This window comes from Ranitomeya variabilis, chromosome 3 (genome assembly GCF_051348905.1).
Source record: "Ranitomeya variabilis isolate aRanVar5 chromosome 3, aRanVar5.hap1, whole genome shotgun sequence".
NCBI lineage: Eukaryota > Metazoa > Chordata > Amphibia > Anura > Dendrobatidae > Ranitomeya > Ranitomeya variabilis.
The window spans coordinates 277023683-277050372 of NC_135234.1; the positions used below are offsets into that span (position 1 = coordinate 277023683).

At 41.8% G+C, this 26690-nt stretch overlaps 1 protein-coding gene across 2 annotated transcripts in view; it reads right to left on the bottom strand.

Annotated features, from left to right (window-relative positions):
• The window catches only part of ITPR3 (inositol 1,4,5-trisphosphate receptor type 3), an 825364-nt gene that overhangs the window by 99338 nt on the left and 699336 nt on the right, over positions 1–26690 (bottom strand). For both annotated transcript variants that reach the window (XM_077295501.1, XM_077295502.1), the window contains 2 exons: positions 25894–26015; positions 20849–21014 (listed from right to left, as the gene is read on the bottom strand). In XM_077295501.1, the coding sequence (XP_077151616.1) occupies positions 20849–21014; positions 25894–26015 (288 nt within the window). The remainder of the gene's footprint in view (positions 1–20848; positions 21015–25893; positions 26016–26690) is intronic.

Below are 26690 nucleotides of genomic sequence, written 5' to 3' on the forward strand. Positions count from 1 at the left end.
ATATGCACCCAGGGAGAAGCCAATGCGGACCCCCTTGTCTGACTAGTCTCATGTGGCTCGGTTCATGGCAGCTATTAAGCTAGGTTTCTCTTTGAAAGAGTTAAACATATCTTGCTGAAATCATGCATCCAATGCTTGACACTTGTTAACCCTTGATCAAGTTCCCTTTAAAATCATGTTTAGAAAGAGTTCATGAGATAATGTTAGCACCAACAATGTTTAAAATAGATCTCTGAAAATCACGAAAAAGAAATCTAACATTAAAACTGCAGAGTAAAAAATGGAACCACTTTTGAGAAGCTTTAGTAATTTAGCTGCAGTTAGATGATTTGCTGTTACTTAAAAGTCTACAGTAAATTTAACATTCTCAATGACACAAAGTAAGCTGTCTACTCTAATTAGTATAATGATCAGGGTTTTTCTTTATATAAATATTGATATACTACAAAATGTACAAATGAGATATCAGGACTCTTGGGGAACCATCAACATCTACTGGACTTACAAATCACCCTATCAATACACTTTATAGGAACAGGTGCTATCAGTACAGATGGTTTACGATGCATTGGCTTCTGTCAGCATTAACAAAAGAAAGATACTGCACAAATTTGATATCGGCAGGTTTGGTCGACATTAGTCTAACATGTATGGAGAGGCCAAAGGCCATGTTCACATGTCACAAATCTGCCTATGAAAAATCTGAAATATGTTTACTAAAAGATTAACCCCTTACTGACCTCGGACGGGATAGTACGTCCGAGGTCAGCTCCCCTGCTTTGATGTAGGGCTCCGCGGTGCGCCCGCATCAAAGCCGGGACATGTCAGCTGTGTTGAACAGCTGACATGTGCCCGCAATAGCGGCGGGTGCAATCGCGATTCACTAGTTAAATGCCGCTGTCAAACGCAGACAGCGGCATTTAACTACCGCATCCGGCCGGGTAGCCGGATATGAGCGCATCGCCGACCCCCGTCACATGATTGGAGGTCGGCGATGCTTCTCCATTGTAACCATAGAGGTCCTTGAGACCTCTATGGTTACTGATCGCCGGTAGCTGTGAGCGCCACCCTCTGGTCGGTGCTCACAGCACACCTGATTTTCTACTACATAGCAGCGAACAGCAGATCGCTGCTATGTAGCAGAGGCGATCGTGCTGTGCCTGCTTCTAGCCTCCCATGGAGGCTATTGAAGCATGGCAAAAGTTAAAAAAAAAAAGTTAAAAAAAATGTGAAAAAAATAAAAATATAAAAGTTTTAAAAAAAAACCCTTTCGCCCCAAGCAAAATAAATCAATAAAAAAAAAAAAATCAAACCTACACATATTTGGTATCGCCACGTTCAGAATCGCCCAATCTATCATTAAAAAAAAAAAGCATTAACCTGATCGCTAAACGGCGTAACGAGAAAAAAAATCAAAACGCCAGAATTACGTTTTGTTGGTCGCTGTGACATTGCATTAAAATGCAATAACGGACGATCAAAAGAACGTATCTGCACCGAATTGGAATCATTAAAAACGCCAGCTCGGCACGCAAAAAATAAGCCCTCAACCGACCCCAGATCATGAAAAATGGAGATGCTACGAGTATCAGAAAATGGCGCAATTTTTTTTTTTTCAGCAAAGTTTGGAATTTTTTTTCACCACTTAGGTAAAAAATAACCTACTCATGTTAGGTGTCTATGAACTCGTAGTGACCTGGAGAATCATAATGGCAGGTCAGTTTTAGTGAACCTAGCAAAAAAGCCAAGCAAAAAACAAGCGTGGGATTGCACTTTTTTTGCAATTTCACCGCACTTGGAATTTTTTTCCCGTTTTCTAGTACACGACATGGTAAAACCAATGATGTCGTTCAAAAGTACAACTCGTCCCACAAAAAATAAGCCCTCACATGGCCAAATTGACGGAAAAATAAAAAAGTTATGGTTCTGGGAAGGAGGGGAGTGAAAAACGAACACGGAAAAACGAAAAATCCCAAGGTCATGAAGGGGTTAAGCAAGACGTCCAAGGTTGATAGTAAAAGTTCTGCTGTGAATGTGCTGTCATTCAAAGGGGCTAATCCTTTACTTTGGTCTTGAATCTAGAGAAGAAATGTGCATATCATTCTTCTTGCTGATTATTTTTTTTCCATAGCGCAAGATAAACCCCAAGCAAGATCCTGGCAACATAATGCATTAAATGCTCTAAGACATGGTCTTGTTTTTATTAGAAATGGATTACAAGCAATCAGAAAATATTCCACATTTATTAATCAATATTTATTTCATTTAGAGTCTATACAATTTAAAGTACCATCCAGTGTTATTTTTAGTTTCATCTTTTGTGATGTATATTCAGGGTGTGCATTAACCCCTTCACCCCCGGAGCTTTTTCCGTTTTTCCGTTTTCGTTTTTCGCTCCCCTCCTTCCCAGAGCCATAACTTTTTTATTTTTCTGTCAATTTGGCCATGTGAGGGCTTATTTTTTGCGGGACGAGTTGTACTTTTGAACGACATCATTGGTTTTAGCATGTCGTGTACTAGAAAACGGGAAAAAAATTCCAAGTGCAGTGAAATTGCAAAAAAAGTGCAATCCCACACTTGTTTTTTGCTTGCCTATTTTGCTAGGTTCACTAAATGCTAAAACTGACCTGCCATTATGATTCTCCAGGTCACTACGAGTTCATAGACACCTAACATGACTAGGTTATTTTTCACCTAAGTGGTGAAAAAAAATTCCAAACTTTGCAAAAAACAAAACAAAACAAAATTGCGCCATTTTCCGATACTCGTAGCGTCTCCATTTTTCGTGATCTGGGGTCAGGTGAGGGCTTATTTTTTGCGTGCCGAGCTGGCGTTTTTAATGATAGTGGTGTAGATACGTTCTTTTGATCGCCCGTCATTGCATTTTAATGCAATGTCGTGGCGACCAAAAAAACGTAAATCTGGCGTTTCGAATTTTTTTCTCATTACGCCATTTAGCGATCAGGTTAATGCTTTTTTTTTATTGATAGATCGGGTGATTCTGAACGCGGCGATACCAAATATGTGTAGGTTGGGTTTTTTTTTTATTGATTTATTTTGATTGGGGCGAAAGGGGGGTGATTTAAACTTTTATATTTTTTTTATTTTTTTCACATTTTTAAAAACTTTTTTTTTTTTACTTTTCCCATGCTTCTATAGACTCCATGGGAGGCTAGAAGCAGGCACAGCCCGATCGGCTCTGCTACATAACAGCGATCATCAGATCGCTGTTATGTAGGAGAATTGCAGGTGTGCTGTGAGCGCCGACCACAGGGGGGCGCTCACAGCCACCGGCGATCAGTAACCATAGAGGTCTCAAGGACCTCTATGGTTACAATGGAGTAGCATCGCCGACCCCCGATCATGTGACGGGGGTCGGCGATGCGCTCATATCCGGCCGCACGGCCGGATGCGGTAGTTAAATGCCGCTGTCTGCGCTTGACAGGGGCATTTAACTAGTTAATAGCGGCGGGTGATCGCGATTTCACCCGCCGCTATTGCGCGCACATGTCAGCTGTAAAAAACAGCTGACATGTCGCGACTTTCATGTGCGCTCACCGCCGGAGCACACATCAAAGCGGGGGTCCCGACATGTGACGTACTATTCCGTCACATGTCGGGAAGGGGTTAAAATACTCACCGGTCTCTGTCTCGCTCCTGCATCACGTGACTACAGTTGTTACCAGCTGGCTCACACCGTATCTTCTGTGTGGACTGGAGGTCACTTTCTCAGTGTTAGGCCGGCGTCACACTCAGCGTATGTAAATAAGGTCCGTTTATTACGGCCGTAATACGCAGAAATGATCCCAAAATAGTGATCCGTATGTCATCCGTAGGCAGGGTGTGTCAGCGTATTTTGCGCATGGCATCCTCCGTATGTAATCCGTATGGCATCCGTACTGCGAGATTTTCTCGCAGGCTTGCAAAACCGACATCTAATAGATTTATGTGCTCAAATGTTGGGTAAAACATATATACAGTATATATATATATATATATATATATATATATATATATATATATATATATATATATATATATATATATATATATATATATATATATATATCATTGAGACACACATATATATATAAATTCTGTATTTATATTTAATTCAGCGCGATATATGTGAAAAGCCGGTAATTCAATTGCCGGCTTTTCATTTCTCCTTCACAAATCCGACAGGATATGAGACATGTTTTACATACAATAAACCATCTCATATCCCTTTTTTTGGGCATATTCCACACCACTAATGTTAGTAGTGTGTGTGTGTGTGCAAAATTTGGGCGCTGTAGCTGCTAAAATAAAGGGTTAAATGCCGGAAAAAAATTGGCGTGGGCTCCCGCGCAATTTTGTCCGCCAGAGTGGTAAAGCCAGTGACTGAGGGCAGATATTAATAGCCTAGAGAGGGTCCATGGTTATAGGCCCCCCTGGCTACAAACATCTGCCCCCAGCCACCCCAGAAAAGGCACATCTGGAAGATGCGCCTATTCTGGCACTTGGCCACTCTCGTCCCACTCCCGTGTAGCGGTGGGATATGGGGTAATGAAGGGTTAATGTCACCTTGCTATTGTAAGGTGACATTAAGCCAGATTAATAATGGAGAGGCGACAATTATGACACCTATCCATTATTAATCCAATAGTACTAAATGGTTAATAAAACACACACACATTATTACAAAGTCCTTTACTGAAATAAAGACACAGGTTGTTGTAATATTTTATTATTCTCTTAATCCAGCTGAAGACCCTCGTTCTGTAACAAAGTAAAAATAACAAATCAACAATATCTCATACCTTCTGATGATCAGTCACGTCCCACGAAGTAAATCCATCTGAAGGGGTTAAATCATTTTACAGCCAGGAGCTGTGCTAAAGCACTGCTCATGGTTGTAAAACCCCGGGAATGAATGGAGTGCAGGGTGACCTGTAGTTACCTTGAGTTGCGGTGACGCGCCCCCTGCTGGATGTCCTCATATGAACTCGAGCGTGGGAACTTTTCCAAGGCTCCAGTTCATGAGGACATCCAGCAGAGGGCGCCTCACCGCAACTCAAGGTAACTACAGATCACCCACCTTTCCATTCAGTACCCGGGGTTTTACAGGCACGAGTGAGTGCATTAGCACAGCTCCTGGCTGTAAAATGATTTAACCCCTTCAGATGGATTTACATCGTGGGACATAACGACGGAAGGTATGGAATATTGTTGTTTGTTTTCTTAACTTTGTTTCAGGATGATGGTCTTCAGGTGGATTAAGAGTCTTATAAAATATTACAACAACATGTGTCTTTAATTTATTAAAGGACTTTGTAATCATGTGTGTGTGTTTTATTAACCATTGCGTACTATTGGATTAATAATGAATAGGTGTCATAATTGACGCCTCTCCATTATTAACCTGGCTTAATTTCACCTTACAATAGCAAGGTGACATTAACCCTTCATTACCCCATATCCCACCGCTACACGGGAGTGGGAAGAGAGTGGCCAAGTGCCAGAATAGGCGCATCTTCCAGATGTGCCTTTTCTGGGGTGGCTGGAGGCAGATGTTTGTAGCCAGGGGGGGCAATAACCATGGTCCCACTCTAGGCTATTAATATCTGCCCTCAGTCACTGGCTTTACCGCTCTGGCGGAGAAAATTGCGCGGGAGCCCACGCCATTTTTTCCCGCGATTTAACCCTTTATTTTACAAGCTACAGCACCCAAATTTTGCACATACACACTACTAACATTAGTAGTGTGGAATATGCAAAAAAAAAGGGATATGAGATGGTTTACTGTATGTAAACCATGTCTCATATCCTGTCGGGTTTGTGAAGGAGAAATGAAAAGCCGGCAATTGAATTACCGGCTTTTCACTAACACCGCTGCGTATTTCTCGTAAGTCACACTGCTGGTCCATGTGGAATCCGTATTTTTCTCGCCCCCATAGACTTTCATTGGCGATCTTTTTGCGCAATACGGTGACAAACGCAGCATGCTGTGATTTTCTACAGCCGTACAAGACCGTATATTACGGATGCGTAATATACGGCAGATAGGAGCTGGGCCATAGAGATTCATTGGGCCGTGTGTAATTTACGGATGTAGTTTATGCGCTCATACGTCCGTAAAACTCGCTAGTGTGACGGCAGCCTTAGTCTGTGAGACACGGAATGAGGCTCTCATGTATTAATATTAAGAAAGTATCCAAGCACACCACTGAGAGGATGAGAGGAAATGTATTAAAGGAATAATTTTATTCAAGAAAAACAATACAAAAATTTAATAAATTATCATGAATAACAAGTAATCTGATATATGTATAGAGATATAAGTAAGAGGAAAGAGGTTTACTCAAGTAAGATAGAGATGGTAAGGTGGAAATAGTAACAGGCTAAGGGTTGAAAAATAGTAAATCAATCATCTGGGCCTATCCTGATGTATAAAGAAACCCCTTACTCAGATAGCAAAAGTGCTTATAGAGTTAGACAATAAGGTACTTGCAGTGCAAATTAGGGGATCAAAAACACACAGGATGCCATACAATTAATAAAACACATATGCATCTTTTAATGTAGTGCCTGTTCACGATACCACAAACGCCCCAACGCGCATTTCGTGGATTGCTTTCTCCCCTTGAGAAAACAATCTGTGAAAGGCGTGTCGGGGCGTTTGTGGTATCGCGGAGGGGTGCTACATTAATAGATGGGTATGTGTTTAATTCATTGTATGGCATCCTGTGTGTTTTTGATCCCTTAATTTGCACTGCAAGTACCTTATTGTCTAACTATTAAGCACTTTTGCTATCTGAGTAAGGGGTTTCTTTATACATCAGGATAAGTCCAGATGATTGATTTACTATTTTTCAACCCATAGCCTGTTACTATTTTCACCTTACCATCTCTATCTTACTTGAGTAAACTTCTTTCCTCTTACTTATATCTCTACACCATGTTCCAAATTATTATGCAAATTATATTTTTCTCGGATTTCCCTAAATGGTCGGTGCAAATGACAGTCAGTCTAATAAAAGTCATCACCTGATAGAGTATACATAGAATTTTATTGAAGAAACCTCCCAATGATAACAGTATAATCTCCAAAATGAATAAAACCTCAAACTGCACAGTTCCAAATTATTATGCACAGTAGAATTTCAAAACATTTGATATGTTTTAAAGAACTGAAAATGTTCATTTGTTGAATTTGCAGCATTAGGAGGTCACATTCGCTGAACAAAAAGCTATTTAACTCCAAATCATCCTAACAGGCCAAGTTGAATGTTAACACAGGACCCCTTCTTTGATATCACCTTTACAATTATTGCATCAATTGAACTTGTGAGTTTTTGGAGAGTTTCTGCTTGTATTTCTTTGCATGAAGTCAGAATAGCCTCCCAGAGATGCTGTTTTGATGTGAACTGCCTCCCACCCTCATAGATCTTTTGCTTGATGATACTCCAAAGGTTCTCTATAGGGTTGAGGTCAGGGGAAGAAGATGGCCACATCATGAGTTTATCTCCTTTTATGCCCATAGCAGCCAATGACTCAGAGGTATTCTTTGCAGCATGAGATGGTGCATTGTCATGCATGAAGATGATTTTGCTCCTGAAGGCACATTTCTGCTTTTTATACCATGGAAGAAAGTTGTCAGTCTGAAACTCTATTTACTTTGCAGAGGTCATTTTCACACATTCAGGAACCTTAAAGGGCCCTACCAGCTGTTTCCCATGATTCTGGCCCAAACCATGACTCCTCCGCCTCCTTGCTGATGTCGCAGCCTTGTTGGGACATGGTGGCCATCCACCAACCATCCACTACTCCATCCATCTGTACCATCCAGGGTTGCTCGACACTCATCATTAAAAAGACTGTTTCAAAATTAGTCTTCATGCATGTCTGGGCCCACTGCAACCGTTTCTGCTTGTGAACACTGTTTAGAGGTGGCCGAATAGTAGGTTTATGAACCAAAGCAAGCCTTTGAAGGATCCTGCACCTTAAGGTTCGAGGGACTCCTTAGGCACCAGCAGCTTCAAATATCTGTTTGCTGGTTTGTAATGGCTTTTTAGCAGCTGCTCTCTTAATCCGATGAACTTGCCTGGCAGAAACCTTCCTCATTATGCCTTTATCAGCATGAACACGTCTGTGCTCAGATTCAGCCTCAAATCTTGTAACAGTATGATGATCACTCTTAAGTTTTCGGGAAACATCTAATGTTTTCATCCCTTGACCAAGGCATTGCACTATTTAATGCTTTTTGGCAGCAGAGAGATCCTTTTTCTTTCCCATGTTACTTGAAAACTGTGGCCTGCTTAATAATGTGGAACATCATTTTTAAGTAGTTTTCCTTTAATTAAAATCACCTGGAAGACTAATTATCACATGTGTTTAAGATTGATTTCAGTGATCCATTGAGCCCTGAGACACAATACCATCCATGAGTTTATTTGAAAAACAAAACAGTTAAATCTTTATGACACTTAAATCCAATTTGCATAATAATTTGGAACATTTTGTTTTCATGTATCAGATTACTTGTTATTCATGAAATTTTATGAATTTTTTGTATTGTTTTTCTTGAATAAAATTACTCTTTGAATACATTTCCTCTCAGTGGTGTGCTTGGATACTTTGTATCCATTCTTTAAGCTGTATGTACTGTATTCTTAATACACCCCACCTTAACCCCTTTCTGACCTCGCACAGGATAGTATGTCTGAGGTCAGATCCCCTGCTTTGATGTGGGATTCAGCGGTGAGCTCACATCAAAGCGACATGTCAGCTGTTTTGAACAGCTGACATGTGCGCGCAATAGCGGTGAGTGGAATTGCGATCCACCCGCCACTATTAACTAGTTAAATGCCGCTGTCAAACGCTGACAGCGGCATTTAATTACCGGAAATGCACTAATTACCGACCCCCGCCACATGATCGGGGGTCAGCGATGCGTCGGCATAATAACCAGAGGTCTCCTTGAGACCTCTATGGTTGCTGGTGCCGGCTTGCTGTGGGCGCCACCCTGTGGTCGGCGTTCATAGCAAGCCTGTAATTCAGCTACACAGGAGCGATCTGATGATAGCCAATCAGGCTATGCCAGCTTCTAGCCTCCCATGGAGTCTATTGAAGCATGGCAAAAGTAAAAAAAAGTTTTAAAAAAATATGAAATAAATAAAAAAATATAAAAGTTTAAATCACCCCCTTTCGCCCCATTCAAAATAAAACAATAAAAATAAAATCAAATATACACATATTTGGTATCGACACGTTCAGAATCGCCTGATCTAGCAATAAAAAAAGCACTAACCTGATCGCTAAACGGCGTAGAGAGAAAAAAATTTGAAACGCCAAAATTATGTTTTTTTTGGTGGCCGCAACATTGCATTAAAATGCAATATCGGGCGAACAAAAGAACATATCTGCACCAAAATGGTATCACTAAAAAAGTCAGCTTGGCGCGCAAAAAATAAGCCCTTCCCCGACCCCAGATCACGAAAAATGGAGACGCTACGGGTATCGGAAAATGGCACAAGTTTTTTTTTCTGCAAAGTTTGGAATTTTTTTTCACCACTTAGATAAAAAAAAACCTAGACATGTTTGGCGTCTATGAACTCGTAATGACTTGGAGAATCATAATGACAGGTCAGTTTTAGAATTTAGTGAACCTAGTTAAGAAGCCAAACAAAAAACACGCATGGGATTGCACTTTTTTTGCATTTTCACAGCACTTGGAATTTTTTTCCCATTTTCTAGTACACGACATGCTAAAACCAATGATGTCGTTCAAAAGTACAACTCATCCCGCAAAAAACAAGCCCTTTCATGGCTATATTGACGGAAAAAAAAAAAAGTTATGGGTCTGGGAAGGAGGGGAGCGATAAACGAACATGGAAAAACGGAAAATCCCAAGGTCATGAAGGGGTTAAAGGGAATCTGTCACCCCAAAAATGGCCTATAAACTAAGGCCACCGGCATCAGGGGCGTCGCTGTCCGAGTCCGGCGCCTCCCATCTTCATACGATCACGTCCTCTTCTTGTCTTCACGCTGCGGCTCCTGCGCAGGTGCACTTTGTCTGCCTTGTTGAGGGCAGAGCAAAGTAATGCAGTGCGCAGGTGGCGGGCCTCTCTGACCTTTGCGCACTGTGTTACCTTGACGCGGTGGGATGACTTTTGTGCTATTTTTTTTTTATAAAAAAACAGTATTACTAAAAACTTTGTATTACTTAAATTCACTTTTGATTTTTTACTTAGTTACATCAGGGTTTTTGTTTACTTTTTCTCTTGTAGGTTTTAATATATTTAACATTGTGTACGCAGGTACATGTGCCAGCATCAGTTCGCATGCGGATGCATACGCATCCGTTGTTTCGCAGTGTGAGGCGAACGCAACATGTTGCATTTTTTGAGGCATCAATTAAGTGCATACGCATGCGGATGAGTGCGTCAAAACAACGTATTACTGTTTATGGGAATGCATTGGTACGCAAGGACATGTGTACGCATGCTTTGGATACGCATGCGTTCTTCACACTAATCATGTCCTGGAAATGATTTCACAACCTGCAAAATCCCTGCTGTATCAAAGGGGGTCTAGAGACAAGAAGTCCATTACTCTCAAGACTCTGGATGCGAGCACAAGACTTTGGATGTAAGTATAGAAGCTTTGAAAATGTCTGTCTGTCTCTCACTGCATTCTGTACTCTGTACTTATGTTTTGTTTTCTGTTCCTTCTAGACTGTGTGGTTTTCCTGTCCTGGAATCCTTGCCTGGATTGCTCCTTCCTGTCCGGGATTACCTGTCTTGGATTGCTCCTGTGGCCCTGTGTAAGTATGAGTGTGTGTACTTTTCAATTACTACGTTGCTCTGCCCAGTCTCACACTCTGCCCAGTTTCACACCCGTCATCACTTTGCGTCTTATGTATTCCTTTTTTTTCCTTGTAGACTGTACGGTGCTGCTGCCCCCGGGCTGTGCTGCTGTTCCGGTGCTGTGCTCCTGTCACGCTTCTGTGCTGCTGGACTACTGCCTGTAATCTAAGTATTGGCCTTCACATTTTTTTTTTCTTTTACTTTTGCTACATTGTGTTTGACTCTTTTAAATAACTTCAATTTTTCTTATCTGTTTTTTTCCTGTAGAGTTTCGCTTGACTGCTGCCTGCTCTTCAAACATGTCCTCCAGTGAAGAAATGACTGCTGCCCAGGGTGGACATGACACTGATTATGTAATCACATTTGATATACTGATTGGTATGTATTAACTGGCAATTCTACACATGTGATAAATCAGGTATTTTCTTTACAGGAACCTTCCAGTGCGGAAGAGGATGAGCAGTCAAGTGGAAATGAATCTTCCCAGGGTCATCAGGTTCAAATTCCTGAGGAGGAAAGACGGGGTGTAAGTATTCTTTTCATTATCAGACTTGTAATTGGATTTTTTTTTCAGTTTTGTATCTTTAAAACTGTTTGACTGGTTCAAGAGCGTGTAGCGTTATGGGACCCCCATGATCGTAATCATTCCGACTCTGTATTGATTCGACAACTCTGGGAAAAAGTGGCCAGATCGCTGTTGGATGATTGGGAGCATGCAAGGCCACAAGTCAGTATTGCAATGTGGTCTTACGCACCTGTTTTGCTGTAAATGTTGGTGTCTTTTTTACAATTTTTTTTCTTCTCCCTTCACAGTGAAGAGAGTAAAAGTTCGTTAGCGTTCGATGAAGGATCGCTTCAATAAGGATATCAGACTGGAGATTTGGGTTAAAAGTGGTGCTGCTCCAAAGATCTCGAAATATAAATACAACAATATGCTTTCTATTCTGAGGCCTGTGGTTGCTCAGCGAATGGGAGTATCTTTTCTGTTGCTTTACTATTATATAAACTATAAAATTTTGGGGGGAATGTCTTATTTTCCACACAGAACCTGGAGCAGCATTATACAACCTGGATCTTCCTCTGTTGGAGCGACCTTTCATCGACCAGCCAAAGAACTGTCCCAATCATCCACCAGCGATGGAGCAACAAGGCAGGCTTCACAGGCTGGGGAACAGGCAGCCGGTCCATCAGGTTTTCCCCTCTCCCAGCCCTCTGCCACTGCTTTTGTTGGGACTTCTCATCAGCGGCAGAGGGCCTGGGAGATGTCAGTCAAGCCCAAGTTTATTCACTTAAGCTCGGTCTTCCAGGATGGGATGAAGGTGATTAGAGATAGACTGGACAGTGGGTTCACTCAGGTGAACACACTTTTCCAGGATGTCCACAGATGCCTTTTTTTTTTAGCAATAGAGAGGGGTGTGTCAGAAAACCTTATGCCTGAACTCCTGCTGAATGTCATGCAGGCCTGCCAGGCTGCTTACAGCTAGGCATTACAGCAGCAGTCCTGAAGCTATCATCCACAGGCCGCATTTTACCAGCATCAACAAGCACAGCACCACTGGCCTGTTCCTCCAGTTCACAGCTACACCACGCTCTAGAATGCAGCACCCCTGCAGCAAGCAGCATCCACCACGCTCCAGAGTGCAGCACCCCCCCTGCAGAAAGCAGCATCCACCACGCTGCGCAGTCCAGCACCACGCCAGCACACTGCCACAGAGGCTAAAATTCCCACATATTCAACAAAGAAACGCAGAAAAACTCCCACTACTGACTCGGCGCCACACTGTAAAATGAAGACCTGGGGCAAGAAATGTCAGCCAAAAATGGTCCTACCATCTCCACCCTCAGCTCCCAATGTGTCTCTGTTGTCTAATATGTCACTACCTTCCCTTGGTTATCTCCCTTCCAATTTGTCTATCCCTTCCCACAATTCAACTCCTAATGTGTCGTCTATTCCCAGTGTGTCCAGTCCCATCCAGGAGTCAATCCTTCAATTTATTGCCCCTTCTCCTGTAACCCCTTTATCATCGAGTGTTACCCAATCATCACAGCTCAACACCCCCATGGTCCACAATATTTCACCGTCATACAGACCCTGAACATAAACCCAATTGTTGTTTAAAGCAAAATAGATGGTTATGAATTATGGTTGTTGTTAAATAAAATTTGTATTTTGTTTGCACAATCCCTGTGTTTTCTTTGTCTCTTTATGAGAAAACACACACAGTTGCGTATTACATTGTTGAGTTAAGTTGTAACGGGTGTTTAACTGGAGGTGTTTGATTAGTAGTAAAGTCAGCAAACATATAACATTTACTTAAAGTGTATTAAACCAATATCATCTTGCCATGCAAGATGTCCAATATCCGAAACAAAGTAAGCAGCAAACTTATCCATCATCTGTGCAACTTCCACTGTAGTCCTCAGAGGGTGAACACGGTAATCCTGCAAAGTGCTAGCAACAGGTTTGTCAAGTTCTAATTGTTGTCGCTCTTTTGCCAGGATGTAATTGTGCATAACATCACATGCTTTGATCACATCATCAGTTGTCTCAGTTTTTAGATTGATTGGTGTTCCCAAAATGTGCCATTTAGATGCCAGCAAACCAAAGGCACACTCCACAGTTCTTCATGCCCTTGTCAGTCGGTAGTTGAAAATCCTTTTGGTGTGTTTCAAGTCCCGACTTGAGTACGGTTTTATGAGGTTGGCACACATTTGAAACGCCTCATCCCCAACCACAACAAACAGCATTGGCAGGCCTTCAGTGTTCAGAAGAGGATGTGGAGGTGGAAAATTTAAATTATTACCATACAAATGTTGGCCCACGTCAGAGTTTTTGAAAGACTGTGAGTCATTTCCTCGTCCAAATGAGGCAACGTCAACGGAGACAAATCAACACTCAGCATCTGCAATCGTCATGAGAACAATCGAAAAGTATTTTTTGCAATTTAAACACTCGGATCCACCTCCAGCAGTTTTCAGAATGTGTTTGCCGTCCACAGCCCCCACACAGTTTGATAAATGACAAATTTCATTGAATTTTGCTGCATTTTTCAGCCAGAGTTCAGTTGTGGGTTGGGGAAGAATTCTGCATGCAGAACGTCACATAAAGCACGGCAGGTGTCTCCAAAAATCTCACAAAGGGTGCACACTTCAATCCTGAACTGAAAACTCTCCGGTAGCCAGGAATATGCCGAAGAGAAAATGGAAAAAAAAATGTACATCACTGTTATAACAATAATACAAAGGACATGTGTTTTTCAAACTTATGTACCTCAGGGTCACCAACAGAAGTTCTTCAGCAGGAATTGCTCGACGTAGTTGTGTGTCCTGCCTGGTGATTGATCCTCGCAAACATTGCAGCAATTCATTGAAGCTCTGTTCCGACATCCTCGTGTATTTGAAAAACGTCTCTGGATTTTCACGCAGCTCGGTGTACAACGAGTGGTAGGCTCCACGGCTCTCTCGGACTTCAACTATGGGGTGTGGCCAGTAGTGATGACGGCGTCTTCTCCATCTTGCTCTTCTTCTTTCTTCTTCACAAGCCACAGCAAATGCAAAAGCCAATTTCAATTCCAAATCCACATTAGGATAGAAGCTCTCCATGCCAAGATCCATCTTGCAGCTGCATACAGCAGCAAAAGATGAGGCTTTCAACTGTGTAGGGTCTATATATACAGAATCCCCATGAGACACGCCCATTGGGTGTGCTTTTGTCAAGGAAAATCTCTTGGAACAGCATTTGCCGCATAACAAAATTCATTAAAAATTCAAACGCATGCGCAGAAAAACCGCAAACACATGCAAAAACACACACAAACGCATGCACATGCAGCGTTTTTTTGGTGTCATGCGTAAGCTGATGCGAATAAAAAGTGCAGAGTAATCATGCATTTGAATGCGTTTTGGCATGCATTTGCGCATGCAGATGATACACTGCGCACAGAGAGGCTAATGTGAACTTAGCCTTACTGCAATGTTTTCACTATGCAACTGTCGAACATACAACTTAATGAAAGACTGAGCTGCAGCTCCAGACAAGAAGTTGGCAGTGTGTGCCTCCCTGGGTTTCAAAGCCCTAGTCTGGAAACTGTCTGATGCCCCTGACAGGAAACTGCTGCTAACTCACCTTTTACAATCAGATGCCTTTAGAGTATGTGCATATGTTGCAGATTTGCCTGTGGAATTTTCTGCACAGATTCTCGCTCTCTTGGCAGAAAATGCAGGTAAAAATCCATGCGGATTTGATGTGTTTTTGACTCGTTTTTGATGCGGATTTTCATGCGGTTTTTTTTCATGCGGATTTCTATGAGTTTTTGTCAGCTAAATAAAAATATATTATTTAACAAAAAAAAAATAATTGTGATGTAATTTCTTGACCAAGCTCTTCATTTACATACTCCATTGAAGATAATGTTTACACATACAGATAGATAGACAATAGATAGATAGATAGATAGATAATAGAGAGAGATAGATAGACAATAGATAAGATAGATACTGTAGACAAATAATAGATAGATGATACCAAGCCCGATGTTTAGTAATGAACATAATACAATGGTACATAAAAGAGTTAAATAAAGACACACACACACACACTCACACACACAAAATCTGCGTTAAGCTGGAGACAGACTAGCGATTTAAAAATTGGTCCGATTTTGATGCCGGAAAACAGGACGAGTGCAATGCAATTGCCTTGCGAGTGTCATGCGTTTTTTGTGAGAGTACAATCCGATTTTTCGCACCTAGTATCCGATTTACATCCTAATGCAGTGCGATTGCTATCAGACTGCAATGAGATTTTAACATGAGCATTTACATAGAGAAATTCTCTAAGTCATTTACACATCGTTTTAAAACAAAATGTTCACCAAAACACACACACACACACACACATATATATATATATATATATATATATATATATATATATATATATATATAGCACATAATTGTGAGCTGTGGCAAGAAGGTTTGCTGTGTCTGTCAGCGTAGTGTCCGGAGGCTGGATGCTCTGCCAGGAGACGGGCCAGTACACCAGGAGACGTGGAGGGGGCCGTAGGAGAGCAATAACTCAGCAACAGGACCGTGACCTTAACCTTTGTGGAAGGAGGAACAGGAGGAGCAGTGCCAGAGCCCTGCAAAATGACCTCCAGCAGGCCACAAATGTGCATGTGTCTGCACAAATGGTTAGAAATCGACTCCTTGAGGATGGTCTGCTCAACGTCCACAGATGGGGGTTCTGCTCACAGCCCAACACCGTGCAGGACGCTCGGCATTTGCCACAGAACACCAGGATTGGCAAATTCGCAACTGGCGCTCTGTGCTCTTCACAGATGAAAGCAGGTTCACACTGAGCACATGTGACAGACGTGACAGAGTCTGGAGACGCCGTGGAGAGCGATCTGCTGCCTGCAACATCCTTCAGCATGACCGATTTGGCAGTGGGTCAGTAGTGATGTGGGGTGGCATTTCTTTGGGGGGCCGCACAGCCCTCCATGTGCTCGCCAGAGGTAGCCTGACTGCCATTAGGTACCGAGATGAGATCCTCAGACCCCTTGTGAGACCATATGCTGGTGCGGTTGGCCCTGGGTTCCTCCTAATGCAGGACAATGCCAGACCTCATGTGGCTGGAGTGTCAGCAGTTCCTGGAAGATGAAGGCACTGAAGCTATGGACTGACCCGCCCGTTCCCCAGACCTGAATCCGACTGAACACATCTGGGACATCATGTCTCGCACCATTCACCAACGTCACGTTGCACCACAGACTGTCCAGGAGTTGGCTGATGCTTTAGTCCAGGTCTGGGAGGAGATCCCTCAGGAGACCATCTGCCGCTTCATCAGGAGCTTGCCCAGGCATTGTAGGGAGGTTATACAGGCACGTGGAGGCCACACACACTACTGAGCACTACTTAGTGTTGCTTCCTTTGATTTCACAGAAGTTTGATTTACTTGGAGTTATATTCTGTTGTTTAAGTGTTCCCTTTATTTTTTTGAGCAGTGTATATATCTTTATATTTCATAGACAGATAGACAGAAGAAAAGCCGGTAATTCATTTGTCGGCTTCTGTAAAATCAATCAGAAGCCGACAGGATAGAAGAGATGGATTACATACAGTAAATCCATGAAGAGTAGTTAGATATATAGATGTCAGTGACCAATATAAAAAGTATCGTGTGTGTGCAAATTAGGGGACATGTATGTATTTAATAAATTAATCTTTTTTGGGGAAAAAATGGCGTGGGCTCCAGCACAATTTTCTGCGCCAGAGAGGGAAAGCCAGCGACTGGGGCCCGATGTTTATAACTTAGGAAGGGGTTAATACCAAGATCTCAGCCCGCAGCTGTATATTTAGCCTTTACTGGCTATTAAAATATGGTGACCCCCCAAAAAAATGACTTGGGATCCCTCTATAATTAATAGCCAGAAAAGGCTATGCAGACAGCTGCGGGCTGAGATTCATAGCCTAGGAAGGGACCAAGGTTATTACCCCCCCCCCCCCCCCGGCTACAAACACTGCTCAGCCACCTCAAAAATGGCACATCTGTAAGATGCACTTAGCCCCTCTCTTTCCACTGCCCTGTAGAGGTGGCATATGGGGTAATAGGGGGTTAATGTCACCTTTGTATTGCAAGGTGACATCAAGCCTGGCTTAGTAATGGAGAGGTTTCAATAAGACACCTATCTATTACTAATCCTATAGTAGTCAAAGGGTTAAATAAAGACACAGCCAGAATAAAGTCTTTTAGTGAAATCAAACAACACAATTTTCCCATCTTTACATTAGCCGCATATGAAATGCTGGCTTTTCAAAGGACAATGATGCGTAAAAATCGCACAGCACTTGCATGGTGCGAGTGCTGTGTGGATTTTATCACACCCATTGACTTCTATTGCGGGATGCGATCCGTTTTCTGATGACACTCGCAGCATGCTGCAATTTTTTTCCAGCCCGATTGTGATTTCCGAGCTGAAAAAAACACACAAATGAGCACACAATCATTGATTAACATTGGTCCGAATTCAATCAGATCTTCTATCGGATTGAATTCATCTAATTTCAGCGCAAGTGGGCATGAGCCTTTAGGGTATGTTTTCACGGTCCGGATATGCAGCGCTTTGGAAGCAGCAGATACCCGCTCCATCCAAAGCGCTGCCGGCTTTTCTATGCGATGTGATTCCGCATGTGTTCATTGAACCATGGGGAATCACCGCATCCTACACATAGAACGGTGCTATTTATCTTCTGGAGACTGAGCGTCTTTGCAAGATTAACAGACATGGTGCAGTCTAGAAAGACGCACCGCATGTGCGTATATGCAGCTCTGCCACTTGCGTCTTTGAACGCAGAGATGGAGATGGGATTTCGTAAAATCCCCTCCACTATGCTGTAACATCTGGACACTGCGGCTGTATGCAGCATCCAATTTGCAGCAAATACTGACCGTGGAAACATACCCTAAGGCCGAGGTCACACTTGCAAGAAACTCGTGCGAATCTCTTGCATCAATTCCCGGCACTTGGACTTGAGCGATTCAGTTGCATAGAAATACATGCAGCCGCACACTCCGGTCCCAAGTGCCGGCGGCAGTCCCGGGTATTGAGGTGCGAGACTTGTGCGAGTTTCTTGCAGGGGTGACACCGGCCTTAAAAGCAATATCTGTTTAATTTTTTAAAAAAAATTGAAAAAAATTGCGTGTGCTCCCGCACAATTTTCGAAACCAGAAGAGGGAAAGCCAGCGCCTGGGGGCCGATGTTTATAGCCTGGGAAAGGGGTAATACCCATGGATCTTCCCAGGTTATTAATATCAGAGCACAACTGTATACTTAGCCTTTACTGGCTATTAAATTAGGGGAGCCACCCCAAAAATGATGTGGGGTTCCCCCATAATTAATGACCAGCAACGGCTATTCAGACAGCTGCGGGCTAATATTAATAGCCTAGGAAAGCACCATAGATATTGGCCCCCCCGGCTACAAACACCAGCTCTCAGCCACCCCAGAAATGGTGCATCTCTAAGGTGCGCCAATTCCAGCACTTAGCCTCGCTCTTCCCATTTGCCCTGTAGTGGTGGCAAGAGGGGTAATAGTTGGGGGGGGTTGATTTGTATTGTAAGGTGACATCAAGCCTGGCTTAGTAATGGAGAAGCGTCAATAAGACACATATCCATTACTAATCCTATAGTTGTATTGTAAATAAAGACACAGCCAGAATAAAGTATTTTAATGAAATAAAACACCACACAGTTTCCCATATTTATTATATTTATATATATTATATTTATTAATTCCTGCAACGCCTTCGATCTCCTGCAAAAAAATAAAATAACAAACCAACAGTATACGCCCTGTTCCAATGTAATCCATTTCATAACGAGTATCCCACGATGATCTCCCCTGTAGAGCTGTTAGATCGGGAGACCGCAACGCTCTACAAGGGCCTCCGATGACACACTGACCGGAGATAATACTCCAGTAGTGTATCATCGGAGTTCATACTCTCACTTTACAGCACCACTGCATGGGAATTTTCTCACGCAGCGGTGCCGCAAGTGACTGTATTACTGGAGCCCCTATAGAGCAGTCACATCTCCTGATGTGACAGCTCTACAGGGGAGATAGTCGTTGGACACTCGTTATTAAATGGATTATATCGGAATAGGGAGTATACTGTTGGTTAACTATTTTATTTTTTTGCAGGCGATTGAGGACTTCGGGGATTAGCTGTATGGTGAGTATGTACTGTGTGTATATATGTATGTACTGTGTGTATATATGTATGTACTGTATGTGTATATGTATGTACTGTATGTGTTTTTGTATCTTTTACACTTGAACACAGCCATCGTCTGATGGGACTACTATCCCTTCATCGGCTAATGCGGTCACTGTTCTATGTGACAGCAGACATATCCGGATGGGACTAGTAGTCCCATTGGAAGATGCCTGCCTACACACGGACCCGCACACACAGACACACACACCCGCAGACCCCTGCACACAGACACCGACACGCACATCTTCTCTGCACACATAGTCTCCACCCACACATAGTCTCCACCCACACTTTCTTCTCCCTTTCTGCAGCGTTTTTCGCACTTAACTCCGCAGCAAATCCGCAGATCTTTTTACACCTGCTGTTTTGCTGCGGATTTGACTGACTCAATAGAAGTCAATGGGTGCAGAAACACTGCAGATCCGCAAAAAGAATTGACATGCTGCGGAAAATAAATTCTGCGAATCCGCATGGATTTTTCCTCAGCATGTGTACACCAAATTCTGGATTCACATAGATTAACATTGGTTGTGCACTACACTACAGATTTGATGCAATTCCGCGAGTCCAAAAACGCTGCGGATCCGAATCAAAATCCGCAACGTGTGCACATAGCCTTATAGTTATACCTGTCGTTATATGACTGCTTGGAAGATAACTATGGAGGTAGTTGTCCACCCAGTAATTGCTCTTCCTCTCTTAAAATGTCACAAACCACTTAAATGTACTACTATTGCTGCTCTGCCCTTACTGGAAGATGTATTGAGCAGTTTCTTCCAGCTAAATAGTTCATCTAATATCCAAAACAATAAAATATATGAATGTTTGTATTGACTTTGGCCATGACGGTCTCTGCAGTTTATTAGGTAGAAAATACTTATTCTATAAGATTGGATATTGGATATACAGATATATTAGATCTGATATAACCTGGTCTAAAAGATAAAATTGTCTTGCATTTCATTACTGTTGGAAGCAATTATACAGTAATCATCAATAACGGAGACTCAAACTCTGCATTTTTAGTAGTAAAATCTGCAACATAAAGTTCACATCCTGCCGTCTTCTGAATTATAAATCTCACCTGGATTTTGTGGAGTATTTTATTAGCAGAAATAGGAGCCTGTGATAGTTGCTCCAACCATTTTTAATTTCAATCTTTAAAGTACCCATCTCCGTGATTTAGACCGTGCTTACTAAGATTTGCTGTTGCTTACCACATATAAAGCAGGTAGTCTTCAGTACTTCTTCTTTCTTTTGTTTCTCACTTCTCAAATCGGCAAATGTATCAATAATAACACCAAAAATTAGATTCAGAACGATGATAATAACAATGAAGAAGAAGAGGAGATCATAAATCACACGAGCAGGAAACAGAGACTCCTGTTGGCAAAACATAGAAAGGGAAATTAAATTAAGGGGTTTTAAGGTTTCTTAAGTGTTGTCACCTCCCTAGATCCAGCGCAGAGTTTCCTTTTCTGGTCTCTTGTTTGTCTGCAGGGCTGATGTATGTTGACATCACTGCAGCCAAACACTGGGTTTAGTGGCCATGTCACTTTGAAAGAATGGTCAAAATCAAAGTGGTATGAGTCAACTAACAGAGGCGATAAAAGAAGATGGTAGTATAATGAACCAGGTAATGTATTTGTCAAAATAGATTGATCTTGTACAACATAAATGGGTATATTTAGAGAATGTATGTCTTGCATAAAATAAATGGGCATAATTAGAGAATATTTGGGAATTTTGTTAAATATAAGTGGGAAAATAAGTTAAGGAGGAAAGGATAGAACTACTTTCAAGAATATGAAATCAGTAACTTTAAAAGCTTTGATCAAGTCTTCTCATTTTTTTAATACATAAATTATATTAAAAAATGAAAAAAGTAAGATTTATAAGGAAAAATCACCTAATTGCCAAAGGGAAGGATAGTAATACGATTCATCTTTTGGAGGTGTCTAAGACTACTCAGACACCGGATGGAAATAATACATCAGATGAATAACATTCTTCGTCTTAACATATGTAATAAACCCACTATTATGTGTTGGGTGTATGTAAGGATTTAAATATTAATAAATATTAAAAAATCATTATGCAAAGGATGATATTCTAAGATTGCTAATTATTAAAAAAAAAATGAAGGTAACAAAAAAGGGATATATCAAAATAAAGGGCAGGCAAAGATATTTAAAGGAGGTTTCCCACGGACACAGTACATTTTAATCAATAAATCTTGGAATAAAAATAAGTTGCACAACTGGATGTGTTAAAAAATGTTCATGTGCTGAGATAATTTTTATAAATTTGCCCCTGCTATGTACGGTGTAATGGCTGAACTGCTCCTGGGTGGGGTGGAAGCAAAAGACAGTATACAGACCGGACAGAAGGGGATCACAGCTGTTGCTTTCTGTGAGGTAGGAATGTGTTGATTAACAAGTAACAGATGCTTTATCTCACAGAAAGAATCAGCTGTGATCCCACACTGTCCTGTCTGTATACTCTCTTTTGCTTCCTTCCCCACCCAGGAACAGTTCTGACAATGTCCCAGACCATGTCAGACACAGCCATTACATAGGGGAACATTTATAAAATTATCTCAGCACAGGAACTTTTTTTTAACACATCCAATTGTTGAACTTGATTATATTCCATGATCTGTTGATAAAAATGTAGCTTGTTCATGGGAAAACCTCTTTAAAAAAAATATGGGATTTATAGAAAAAATGATAGTTGATAATCTCTATTATACAGTGATTTTGGTACCAACGATGTCTGAACGGTTTTATAATAGGTATATGGTGTTGATTAAGAGCATTACTTTGGTTTTGCCAGATTTGTTTCTGAGATACAAAACCAGAACCTCTCCCTCCCAATGTGCTCACCGACGTATCCACTCTCTCTTTCCCCATGTGCTGACTTCTCCCTCTCTTCTTTGACCTGTCTACCCCATGTGCTATCCCCCTTGTCTGCTGTCTTTCTCCTTCCTGTGCTGTGTTCTCCCTCATGTGTTGTCCCATTTGAGCTGTAAGGTGTATACAGTGTGTGTGTGTGTGTGGTACGACGGTGTTCCGCTGGTGGTACCGCGCAAGAGGCTGGTACCACTAGCAGTTTCCATATTGAGACACCCATCACTTGGGTGTCCTAATACGGCGGTCGGTTAACTTCCGCCGCTTGGGATTCTGGAATCCGGACACATCTGGAAGGAACAGGATGTGAAAACATTACAAGGTAAGTATATATTAAGATGTATACACACACACACACAGTAGGAAAAATAAATATTCAATCACCTACCTACCAGCAAAAATTCTGGCTCACACAGACCTATTAGTTTTTCTATAAGAATCCCTGCTATTCTACACTCATTACCTGTATCAATTGCACCTGTTTGAACTCGTTAACTGTATAAAAGACACAAGTTTACATAATCAATCACACTCCAACCTCTCCACTATGGCCAAGACCAAATAGCTGTCTAAGGACACCAGAGACAAAAGGATAGACCTGCAAACGGCTTGAATGTGCTACAGGACAATAGGCAAGCAGCTTAGAAGGCAACACCTGTTTGCACAATTATGAGAAAATGGAAGAAACACAAAATGACTGTCAATCTTCCTCAGTCTGGGGCTCCATGCAAGATCTTGCCTCATAGGGTAAGGATGATTTTGAAAAAGATCACAAATCAGCCCAGAACTACACAGGAGGACATGGTCGATGACGTGAAGAGACCTCAGTCTCAAACATTACTATTAGTGATACACTATGCCGTCATGGATTAAAATCGTGCAGAGAACTCAAGTTACCCATGCTCACGCCAGTACATGTCCAGGCCCTTTTGAAATTCACCAATGACCATTTGGATGATACAGAGGAGGCATGGGAAAAGGTCATGTAGTCAGATGAGACCAAAATTGAACTTTTTAGTATCAACTCCACTAAAGGAAGGAAACATCATACTTTGGGGGTGCTTTTCTGCAATGATGACATGATGACTGCACCGTATTGATGGAAGAATGGATGGGAAGATGGGTTGTGACTGGGTCTTCCAACATGACAATGAACCGAAACACACAGACAGAGCAACTAAGCAGTGGCTCCCTAAGAAGCATTTCAAGGTCCTGGAGTGGTCTAGACAGTCTCTAGACCTGAACGCAATAGAAAATCTTTGAAGGGAGCTGAAACTCAATGTTGCCCAGTGACAGCCCCAAAACCTGAAAGATCTGGAGAAGATTTGTATAGATAAGTGGGACAAAATCCCGGCTGCAGTGTGTGAAAATTTGATCAAGGACAACAGGAAATGTTTGACTGCTGTAATTGCAAACAAAGGTTCTGTAATAAAAGTTAAGCTCTTCTTTCTATTATATCAAATACTTATTTCATGCAATAAAATGCAAGTTACCGTATATACTCGAGTATAAGCCGAGATTTTCAGCCCATTTTTTTGGGCTGAAAGTCCCCCTCTCGGCTTCGGCTTATACTCGAGTCTTACCCAGGGGTCGGCAGGGGAGGGGGAGCGGGGGCTGTCTAATTATACTCACCTGTTCCTAGTGCGGTCCCTGCAGGTCCCTGGCTTCCCTGCCTGCGCCACAGCTTCTAACTGTACTGGGCGGTCACATGGTACCGCTCATTACAGTAATGAATATGCGGCTCCACCTCCCATAGGGGTGGAGCCGTATATTCATTACTGTAATGAGCGGTAACGGTGACCGCTCAATACAGGAAGAAGCTGCCGGCGCCGGGGAAGCAGGGACTGCACAGCGCTAGGAGCAGGTGAGTATAACGGGGAGGGGAGCGCTGTGCGATATTCACCTACTCCTCATTCCGGCGCCGCTCCGTCATCAGCAGTGACGCTCAGGTCAGAGGGAGCGGTTACGTGGTTAGTGCGCGCCCTCTGCCTGAACGTCAGTGCAGAAGACACTGAAGATGGAGCGGCACCGGAACGAAGTCAGGTGAATATTGAAAGTGCCGGGGCCTGAGCGACAGAGAGGGGAGTATGTGATTTTTATTTTTTATCGCAGCAACAGCAAATGGGGCAAGTGTCTGTATGGAGCATCTTATGGGGCCATAACGTTTGTGAAGCACTATATGGGGCAAGTGTCTGTATGGGGCCATAACGTTTGTGCAGCACTATATGGGGCAAGTGCCTGTATGGGGCCATAACGTCTGTGCAGCACTATATGGGGCAAGCTTCTGTATGGGGCCATAACGTTTGTGCAGCACTATATGGGGCAAGTGTCTGTATGGGGCCATAACGTTTGTGCAGCACTATATGGGGCAAGTGTCTGTATGGAGCATCTTATGGGGCCATAATCAACATTTGTTCAGCACTATATGGGGCAAATGTCTGTATGGAGTATCTTATGGAGCCATAACGTTTGTGCAGCACTATATGCGGCAATTGTCTGTATGGAGTATCTTATGGGGCCATAATGTTTGTGCAGCACTATATGGCGCAAATATCTTTATGGAGCATCTTATGGGGCCATAATTAACGTTTGTGGAGCATTATATGGGGCAAGTGTCTGTATGGAGCATCTTATGGGGCCATAATCAAGGTTTGTGAAGCACTATATGGGGCAAATATCTTTATGGAGCATCTTATGGGGCCATAATCAACATTTGTGCAGCATTATATTGGGCAAATGTGCCTATGGAGCATCTTATGGGGCTATTATTAACCTTTATGCAGGATTATATGGGGCATATTTTAATATGGAGCATCTTATGGGGCCTGTCATAAACTTTATGGAGCATTATATGGGGCTCCTGATTCAATATGGATATTCAAAAACACTTAACCTACTGATGTCTCAATTAATTTTACTTTATTGGTATCTGTTTTACCGGTAAATTTACCGGTAGCTGCTGCATTTCCCACCCTAGGCTTATACTCGAGTCATTAAGTTTTCCCAGTTTTTTGTGGCAAAATTAGGGGGGTCGGCTTATACTCGGGTCGGCTTATACTCGAGTATATATGTATGTATGTAAAAATAATACAATGCGATTTTCTGGATTTTTTTAAGGTTCTGTCTAACAGTTGACGTATACCTATGATAAAAAAATTACAGACCTTTCCATTCTTTGTAGGTGGAAAAACTTGCAAAATCGGCAGTGTATCAAATACCTATTTTTCCCACTGTATATAAATATATATTTTATGAAATATAATTATTTTTAATGAAACATTCAATTTGTAATAAGGAATAAAGATAAGTAAAGTAAACCCCTATTTATAAAGAATTCTGACTTTCTTACTCACTTCTTTAGAAGGTTTTCTCAAAATGTCTCCAACACCTCCTCCGTTCCGCAACCCATGATTAAGAACGGTTAGAATGCACATGAGCAGTGTATCACAGGCTCTCTCCGTGTCATCATCTTCATCTAAAGAGAATGAAATGTAGATGAAAAAAAAAAATATATCAAATGTAAATTTACATAAGCAGTTAGTTTTGTTTATAAAAAAAAAAAAAGATTTTCATTTTAGAATATGAAAATGGCAATATATTAGTAAATCAGAACTTAGATTAAGTACTTAAAAAAGTATCAAACTTTGTTAACTAATAGATATTGTATTTAATATTTCTACCTAGCAGAGGCAATCATTGTGAAAATAATAACAGGAAAAGCCTCCATTTGATGTAACTTTTGCATGACCTTCTCAATGATAGCAACATAACTTTTGTATGGGTTGAACATCCAATTTAGCACTTCAGATGGCAAAGTGAATTACGGCTACAGGATCTAACGTTTGAGAATCATGGGATGTTTACTAATGACCCCCCCATGCTATGCTGAAGTCTTATAGGACAGCAAAATACAATTCAATATGAAAGTATGAGTAATCAAAAGATTGTATGGTCAAGTCCTTTTGTTGTCAAAGTGGAAAAAAGTATAAGCAAATGTTTGTTTTAACCACTTCACACATTCAAAGACGTAGAGCGGTTAAAAGAATTGACCTTACCATTTTTCAGTGGCTCACTATTTTATATCTGCACAGGTTAACAAGAAATGTCAGCAGCAACTACAATGACACCAAAAAGACATTTCAGGAAAAAA